The sequence below is a fragment of the Puma concolor genome, chromosome E2 (genome assembly GCF_028749965.1).
Source record: "Puma concolor isolate L17-30 chromosome E2, mPumCon1.1.hap2, whole genome shotgun sequence".
Classification (NCBI taxonomy): domain Eukaryota; kingdom Metazoa; phylum Chordata; class Mammalia; order Carnivora; family Felidae; genus Puma; species Puma concolor.
Genome location: NC_141681.1, coordinates 57740718 through 57750682, shown reverse-complemented (window position 1 = coordinate 57750682; position 9965 = coordinate 57740718). Strand labels below are relative to the sequence as shown.

The 9965-nt window shown below is 39.6% G+C and overlaps 1 protein-coding gene across 1 annotated transcript in view; it reads right to left on the bottom strand.

The window, feature by feature from the left end:
• Nucleotides 1-1848: 1848 nt before the first annotated feature.
• The window catches only part of LOC112850879 (uncharacterized), a 29995-nt gene continuing 21878 nt past the window's right edge, over nt 1849-9965 (bottom strand). Inside the window, exon 4 of the mRNA XM_086690612.1 lies at nt 1849-4546. Coding sequence (XP_086546738.1) covers nt 2922-4546 — 1625 coding nt within the window. The 3' untranslated portion in view covers nt 1849-2921. The remainder of the gene's footprint in view (nt 4547-9965) is intronic.

The window sequence follows — 9965 nt, the reverse complement described above, 5'->3', positions numbered from 1 at the left end:
TTTAGTAACAGGTACGGAGGTCTACAAAGTGTGAACCAAGTAGAATGTAAGGTTTTCATCTATCATTTCAGAAAGAACCCAACATAAAATAAATCCACCAGCACAAGTATTGCAAAGGTGATCCATAAAAAGTGACGATTGGCAATTTCATACAAAGAAAAGTCCTCAGAATTGAATATTAGGAATTTTACAGAGAGGTTATTCTGGTAACCTGCCTGAAAGGACCAATAGCTTATTTGGGGGCTTAAAACATGAGATAACAATGTAAAGTAAATGACGTGTGAGATGAAAAAAATGCAATGTATTACAGCAAGAGGTTAGCAAATGGAATACTGTGGGAAAGATTTATTAGCCTCTACAAGTTGGTTTTGAGAAACCATTGGTCACTTGTTACAGTACAGTACCCACATTTTCATTGCAACAGTTGTTTTTCCACACTCATCAAAACCTGGAAGCAATAGGTGTTTCTCAAAGTGTCATTCAGGGTTCTTTTTTTTACCCCCAAACCTCAAATCACAGGAATAGATCTTTGAATATCAACTAGCCATTTAGGAGACTCCTAAGATACAGATGTTCATAAACATTACACAAGCTACAATTCAGATACCTGCACAAACACCACCAACATTAATGGAAAAATGTGTTGGTTTTCAAAGTGTTAAACAGTACATGAGTTACACGAACACACTCTTGGTGTCCTTCCCAAACAAAAATGGGTGAACACCTTATTGCCATTCTGCCAAACACCACATAACTAAAAACGCTGCATGAGGTGACCCCTCTATTTTGTAAGGACATGCACTGTGACTTCTTACAGTCTTGGGCTTAAAGTCCATTTTGTCTGATGTAAGCATGGCTACTCCACATTCTTTTGTTTTCCATTGACATGGAAGATCTTTTTCCACAACTGTGCTTTCAGCCTGAGTGTGTTCCTACAGCTGAAGTGAGTCTCTTGAAGGCAGCACGTATCCTTAGTTTGTGTACTTCTTCCCTTTCAGCCAATGTATCTTTTGGTTGGAGAATTTAGTCCCTTTATATTTAAAGTAAGTATTGACATAGGTATGGATGGAGTTATTCTTGTCATTGTTTTCCATGTTTTTAGCTATTGTACAATTACTTGCCCCTTTCTTATCCCTTTGGTCTTTTTCTTTGTGATTTGTTGATTTTCTAAAGTGGTGTACTTTGATTCCTTTCGATTTGGGTTTTGTGTATCTACTACAGGTTTTGCTTTGTGGTTACCAAGAGTCATTAAGGAGACATCTTTTTAAAATCTATTTTGTTAACACCTTAATTTTGCATACCAGAACACTTTGAGACCTGAGGTAATTCTTAAAAGATGTCAGTGTACAATCCTATGCCATGTTAGGAAAGAGTTACTTACTCTCTTTCTGATATCTGTGAAGGTTTCTTCCTTTCAACCACATCAACTGGTATTCTCTGCTTCTAACTACATCTGTTAAGAACTTGTCTCAGTATGTGCCTGGACTGCACAAAACCAATAAACAAAACATTTTATTTGTAACATTCAGAAACGTTTTTAGTTTTAATAAATGTTCAAGAATGATGTTCTGAAAACCCATTTCATAATAACTTACATCAGTGTTAGAAACATAAACGACACCTCTATTTAAGTTTGTTCATAGATTCTACATCATATTGTCCTTCATCTTCCATGGAAGATCAGGTATGCAGGAGTCCCACCTACGAGGGAAGGGCATCTGATATCTTTGATGCAGGAAATCAGCCACATACTTTCAACACCCACTGGGAATCAATGAATTGTCTGAAGTGATTTGAGGGCACACAAATACAGTATTACTTGCTAGTCAACATCTTAAAGAGGGCCAAGGTAAAACAAAAGCACGTTGAAATTACTTATTCCTATGCAAAAAACAGCCCCGTGTCTATTTTCAGGCATACCTGCATATTCGATATCTAAGTGTTCAACTTTGTTTTATCCCATATGGTTAAGTATTTTTATGGAGATAATGTCTGAATAGAGTGGCCAATGTACTTCTTTCTACTGTGAATTCTGTGACGTTTATTGACAGTTGATGTTCAGGTAATTAGATGACTAACTATATCTTTCAGGTTACTTTCCTCTCTGTATGGTTTTGTTTTCTGAAGTGTATATTTAAAAAGGTCTTTCCTTATTCATACATTATCCCCAAGTAGGCATTTGGGGATACTGAGTCATGACTGAATTCCAGTTAAAGGCATGGCCACTCCCTTTACATGTTATACTTTTGTTCTTGTATCATAACTATGATACTGAGGCAGTTGTGAGATCCAGCTAGAGGTTTGCCACATTCATTACATTGGTAATGTCTCTGTGCAACAGGAACTGTGGCAATGAGTAAGGCTTGAGCAGTCTGAAACGTTTTTTACCACATCCTTTGTACGTTTTCTCTGCAGTATGAGGTCTGTGATATTGGATGAGGCTTGAGTACTGATTAAAGGGCTTGCTTAATTCTTTGTATTGGTAAGATCATCTCCAGTATATGTTCTCTGATGAAGAATCAGGGTTTACTTGTAAAGCATTGCTTTACTATCTTAACAATTTCCAATGGGTATCATTGGGTATCATTACTCTTCAGTATGAATTATCTGATGTGGAATAAGAGTTGAGGAATCCTTAGAAATTCTGTCACAGTCTTAACATTTAGAAGATTTGCTCTAGTATGAATTCTATGTTAATAAGTCAAGGATGAACAGTGAAGAAAGGTTTTCCCACATCCTTTACATTGGTAAGGTTTCTCTCTGGTATGGATTCTGTGATGTTCATTAAGATGTGCCTGGTGGGAGAAGGCCTTCCCACAGTCTTGACATTGGTAACCTTTCTCTCCAAGATGGATTCTGTGATGTACATTAAGATGTGCCTCGGGGGAAAAGGTCTTTCCACATTCATTACATTGGTAAAGTCAGTCTTCAGTATGAATTCTGTGATGTTTGGTAAGGCTTGACTGTCGCGGATACGCCTTGCCACATTCTTTGCATTGGTAAGGTTTCACTCCAGTATGAATTCTGTGATGTTCTGTAAGGGCTGAGGGCCGGATGAAGGCCTTGCCACATTCTTTGCACTGGTAAGGTTTCTCTCCACTGTGAATTCTGTGGTGTGCCTTCAGGGCCGATTGCCAGTTAAAGGCTTTGCCACATTCTTTACATTGGTAAGGTTTCACTCCAGTATGAATTCTGTGATGTACTGTAAGGGCTGAGGGCCGGATGAAAGCCTTGCCACATTCTTTGCATTGGTAAGGTTTCTCTCCACTGTGAATTCTGTGATGTGCCTTCAGGGCCGATTGCCAGTTAAAGGCTTTGCCACAATCTTTACATTGGTAAGGTTTAACTCCAGTATGAATTCTATGATGTCTGCTAAGGTTTGAATATCGTGTATAGACCTTTCCACATTCTTTGCATTGGTAAGTGTTCACCCCAGTATGAATTCTGTGATGTTCTGTAAGGGCTGAGAGCCAGCTAAAGGCAATGCCACATTCTTTACATTGGTAAGGTTTCTCTCCACTATGAATTCTGTGATGTGCCTTAAGGGCTGATTGCCAGTTAAAGGTTTTGCCACATTCTTTACATTGGTAAGGTTTCTGTCCAGTATGAATTACTCTATGTTGTTTAAGGTATGATTTCTTGTTAAAGGTCTTGCCACATTCATTACATTGGTAAGGTTTCTCTCCACTATGGACTCTGTGATGTACATCAAGATGTGATGGGCAGTAAAAGGTCTTGCCACATTCTTTACATTGGTAAGGTTTCTCTCCACTATGAATTCTGAGATGTATCTTAAGGACTGATGACCAGGTAAAGGCCTTGCCACATTCTTTACATTGGTAAGGTTTCTGTCCAGTATGAATTATTCTATGTCCTTTAAAGTGTGATTTCTGGCTAAAGGCCTTGCCGCATTCTTTACATTGGTAAGGTTTCTCTCCACTGTGAATTCTCTGATGTAACTTAATGGCTGAGTGCCAGCTAAAGGCCTTGCCACATTCTTTACATTGGTAATGTTTCTTTCCGGGGTGACTTCTGTGATGTACTGTAAGGGCTGAGAGCCAGCTAAAGGCCTTGCCACATTCTTTACATTGGTAAGGTTTCTCTCCACTATGAACTCGGTCATGTGTCCTGAGGCCTGAGTGCCAGATAAGAGATTTAGCACATTCTTTACGTTTGTAAGGTTTGACTCCAGTATGAATTCTGCGATGTTGTGTCAAGTTTGAGAAGGACCCAAAAGCCTTGCCACATTCTTTACATTGGTAAGGTTTCACTCCAGTATGAATTCTGCGATGTTGTGTCAAGTTTGAGAAGTTCACAAAGGCCTTGCCACATTCTTTGCATTGGTAAGGTTTCTCCTCAGCATGAACCGTGTGATGTTCAGAAAGTTGTGAATGATGCCGAAAGGTCTTACCATATCGTTGAAGTTTGTACGGTGTCTCTACAGTATGAATTCTTTGATGTCCTGAAAGGGAGGAGGGCCAGATGAAGGACTTGCCACCTTCTTTTTCTTGGTAAGTTTTCTCTCCAGTATGAATTCTTTGATGTCCTGTAAGGGTGGAGAACTGGTTAAAGACATGGCCACATTCCTTACATTGGTAAGGTTTCTCTCCAGTACGAGTTAATTTATGTTGAATAAGGGTTGAGACAATTTAAAGACCTTGACACATTCTTCACATTCGTAAGGTTTCTGTCCAGTATGCAGTTGCTGGTGGTCAAAGGCTTTGCCACATACGTTACCTATGTAACTTTCCTCTCCTGTACCAGTTGTCTGACCTGTACTGAATCTTGATGAATGACTAAACATGCTCCCAGGTTGATTACCTCTGCAATGGTTTCTTCCCACATGAATCCTCTGATGATCACCAACATTGGAAGACTGGTTAAGAATTTTCCCACATTCAATATATTTATAATGATTCTCTCCCTTAGGGATACTCCTGTGTGTAATAAGGTTGACATTTTGATAAAAGACTTCCCCATATTTATTACATTCATCATCATTCTCTGGGAAGGAGTCCCCAGATACCTTTGGCCTTCACTCTCCCCAACCTTGTTCCAGTCTGTGATTAAGTGTACATTCTCAAGGGAACTGTGTTTATATCTACTCATGACCCTTTTTGGAATGAAGCGTCAATGCATGACTTTAGCAGGAATGTCTTGGTACCATGTGAAAATATAGCTGACTGAGATCAAATAACAGAAAAGTAAAATCATTCCAGGGTACTACTCTCAGATGAAGGACTGACAACTTCTAATATAGAACCTTAAAATCAATCAGAATATCAGGAAGACAGCTAAGAAGAAATCATCAGGACTTGCTTCTTCCATGGACACATAAACTTGCACACAAGGAACTGACAGCATAGCTTAGTAGAGAATTCTGTAGCATCTCTTGGTGTAGTACAAATCATGTTTTTGTATCTCAGAAAATGAAGAAAAGCACCCTATGTGCTATGTGCTCAAAATTAGCAGAAGAAAGGCAATTGAAACGTAAAACAGAAATGAAAACTATAGAATAAAGCAAAAATAGGAAAAATCAACAATAGAAACAGTTGGTGTTCAGAAAACCCCCTAAAATCAACAGGTGTATGTCTAATGAAGCCAGAATGATAAAGACTAACTAAAATCAAGTGACGAAGTGAAGGCAGACACAGTATAACTGATCCCATAGAAATAAAAATAAATCCAGCCCACGATAATCATATGGCAAGTAGATACCAAAGAATGGTTATGAATTTCCAAAAAGATAAAACCTACCAGGACTCCATCATGAAGAAATCTGTCTGTCTACCTACCGACTTAGCTATCTAGCTACCTACCTACCTATCAATCTAGGGTCTTTAACACACTGTAGAGATATTGGGTACCTGGGGAAAGAAAGGTGCAATTTGGCACACTGTTCAAGTTCATTTGGAGAGTAGAGCAAGAGCCCAGGCAGGTACCACAATGGAATTTTGATGCCCTCCCTTACACCCTTGAAAATGTACAGATTCTCTTGTGGTCAGAAAGCAGCCCCTGCCCAAGATTTTGGGGGAAAGATCATTCTCCTCTTTTCCACATCCCCAAGAAATGATGGTTACAACAACTGTGCCTCTGATTTTGAAGAACTAGACATAGATAGATTTCCTCGTATTTGGAGTGTCAGGAGGGGAAGTTGGCACAGCTCCACAGGGTAACAGGGCTTGATTATTTACAACGGGTGGTCTGCCTTGCACATTTGGTCCTTGCAGGCCTGTCATGGCACAATCATTGGTTGCCAGGACCAGAGGCAATACTGGGGCTGAAGCCTCCATAGTCTGAGGAGGGGCTCATTTGAGATGAGGTAGACTGTGGGCAAGCAGCATCTCATTTCCATGTAAGAGCTAGCCAGTAGATCCTGGTCACCTCATGGTGGTTTTCTATGGCTTGGGGGCACATTTTGAATGTAACGGCATTGGGCAGGATTTTTTGAACACCTGCCAACAATTGCAATATAATGAGAACTGTGGTCTAAGGGGAGAATACTGGTTGTTGCTTTATTGGAATAAGCTATTTTCTTAGGTGACACTAATATTTACACTGACTTTCAAGTTTTTAATAGATCCTAAGGATGAGAATCTTAAAATGATAGAAAAGTCTCCCTCCTATTATTTAAAGGATTATAAAATTATTATCTGTATAATTATCTACATACCCACCTATTAATACTCTACCAAAATACAAAGCTTCCTTTCCTTAGGTACTCTCCAAGAGTGTTTCTTTTTAATGCAATTATAAATGTAGATTATTTTCCTGCACGCTTAAAGTTGGGCATTATTCTACTTCATTGGTTTTCTACCAAAGTATTTTGGGTTGTTCCCAATCTTTGGCTTTTACATAGGGGTGGTGAATACTTGAAGGTCACTGTTGTGCAAGTTTGCAAGTACTATGTAGGTAAATTTGAGGGAAAGCTGTTAGTGAAGAGACAAAAAAGTATACATAATTTTGCTAGATATTGCCAAATTATCTTCCATAGGTACTAAAAGAATTTCACCCCCAATAGCAAGAATACCTGTTTCTTCACAAGATCACCCATAGATGACTGGACTCTTGCTGATCTTTTAAGGCACATAGTCTGATTTCAGTATTTCTGGCTTAAGTCTGCTTCATAGGCCAGCAGTTGTGGCTCTCTCAAATTTCCCTCAGCTAGCGCACCCTTCCCACAATCACTTGGCAATGAATGTGTGCACAAATGTAAACTGGAGAATTGGGAACCCAAATTCTGCAATGTGAATGAAACACACAAAACGGTCTTTGCCTTTAAGGAGCGCCTGGGTGACTCAGTAGGTTAGCATCAGACTCTTGATTTTGGCTCCTTTCATGATCTCATGGTTTGTGACATCCAGTCCCTTCTCGGGCTCTGTGCTGTCCATACAGGGCCTGCCTGGGATTCTCTCTTTCCAAAAACAAATGAATATTAAAAACAACAGGGTTGCCTGAGGGGCTCAGTCGTTTGAGCATTTGACTTTAGCTCAGTTCACAAACTCGTGGTTGGTGAGTTCAAGCCCCACATTCAGCTCTGCAGGAGAAGGAAATACCAAGGAAAAATCAGAAATTCATAAAATAGTTGGAGCACCTGGGTAGCTCATTCTGCTAAGTGTCTAACTCCTGATTTCAGCTCAGGTCATGACCCCAGAGTTGTGGGATCAAGTCCCAGGTAGGGCTTCAGTCTCAGTGAGTAGCTTAAGATTCTGTCTCTCTCACTCTGCCCCTTGCCTCAACTTGCATGTGCTCTCTCTCTCTCACTCAAAATAAATGAATAAATAAAACTAAAAACTTAAAAATTAGAAATAAGATACCAGAACAATAATATGAAAAATAATGCCAAGGTTTTTCAAAACAAACAAAATTGGAAATTCTTCAACTCCATTAACTAAGAAAAAAGGAGAGAATTCAAGCACCAAGTGGAGAAATGGAACAGAAACCTCACAACAGATAACCACAGAAATATATAGTGTGATAACAGATCACATCAACAATTATATACTAACAAGTTAGACAAAATAGAAAAAAATGTAAATTTAAACAACGCACAAGTTACCAAGATTGAAAAATGAATCTTGAGCTCAAGAAATAGGAAATCTTCTTAGACCCTCACAAAAAAATAAGTTGAATTTGGAATAAAAAACCTCCCAGTATAGGAAAGCCCACAACCTCTTGTCTTCATTGGCCAATTCTGACAAACATTAACAACAAAACAAAATTTAGGACAATCTTCATGAAAATCTTAAAAGTAGAATAGAGGGAACCCATTGAAAGTAACCCTAGGAGGCCAGCATTACCCTGGCACCAAAGCAGGATAATTGCCACACAAGAACAAAATATCTGGTTTGTCCATCCTAAGTATTGCTACTCTGGCTTTCTTTTGACCTTCATCTGCGTGAGAAAGGTTTCTCTACCACCCTCACTTTCTATCTATAAGTGTCTTCAGGTCTATATGGAGTCTCTTGTAGGCAGCATATAGATGGGCCTGGGGTTTATTTTTGTGTTGTTTTTGTTTGGTTGGTTTATTCCATTCAGAGACTCTATGTGTTTTGATTGGAATATATAGTACATTTTCATTGCAGGTGTTTATTGATATACATTTATTGCCATTTTATTACTTGTTTTGTCATTGTTTCTAGAAACTTTCTTGATCCTTTTTCTGTGTCACTGTTGGTGTCTTCTTTGCACTTCAAGATTCCCCTTTGACATTTCCTGCAGGGCTAGTCCAGTGGTGAGGAATTCCTTGAGATTTTGCTTGTCTGGGAAACTCTGTCTCTCCTTCCCTTCTGAATGAAAGCCTTGCTGGAGAGAGAATTCCTGGCTGCCTATTTCTCCCAGTCAGCACGTGGAATAGATGGTGCCACTCCCTTCTGGCTTGCCAAGTTTCTGTTGAAGAACCACCAGGTAACCTTATGGTTCTCCCTGATAAGTGAAAGATGTCTTCCTGCTTTGAAGAGTTTTTCTTTATCACCGTATTTTGTAAACTTAATTCTAATATATCTTGGCTTGGGCCTGTTTGTGTTGATTTTGATGGGAGTTCTCTGTGCATTTTATTCTTTATTTAAAAAAAAATTTTTTTTAAGTTTTTGTTTATTTTTGAGACAGAGAGAGACAGAAAATGAGCAGGAGAGGGGGAGAGAGAGAGGGAGACACAGAATCTGAAGCAGCACACAGCCCGATGTGGGGCTCAAACTCATGGACTGTGAGATCATGACCTAGTCAAATTCAGAGGCTTAACTGACTAAGCGACACAGCTCTATTTTTAATTTTTTGTGTGTGAAGTAACCTTTAAGCCCAACATAGGGTTTTGACTTCCAGCCGAGCATTCAAGTGTTAGGTACTCTACTGCCTAAGCCAGCCAGGCATCCCTCCATTTACATTGTCTTTTCTGTAGGTACATATCAACATTTCATGGTGTGGCTTACCACAGAATAACAGGTACTGAAAAATGAATTATTATCTTTCAATTGAACCAATGTGAAATGTGACTATCACATGCTACCCAACTTTATCTTATCAGTTTCTACAACTGATAAAAATCCTCTTTCCACTCAAGTCAGGATGGGTGACAAAGACCATGGGCTGTAAAACAACACAGGGACATCTAACCCAAAAACCAGGTGGGCTCTGTGAAGCAGACATCCTCCCTGCTGGTGACTGGTGATCTGGTACCCAACTAATCTGTATCTTGCACACAGTCCAGAGCACAGGACTACCCTGACCGTGGGGCTGCATGGAAGTCAGGGAGGTCCCTGCTGGCAGGGAGTCAAGATACCTGGGAGGTCATCAACCTTAGGGATCAGAGAGGTGTTGGGGTTGTATACCTGGGATGCCAGTGCTTTGTGGACACACCACACCCACCTTGCTGGTTCTGACTATTAGTGTTCAGAAGCCTGCTTCATCTTCAACTTCCATTCTGTCACATGACATCTTAAAGCAGTGGCCACAATGCTTAAATCCTC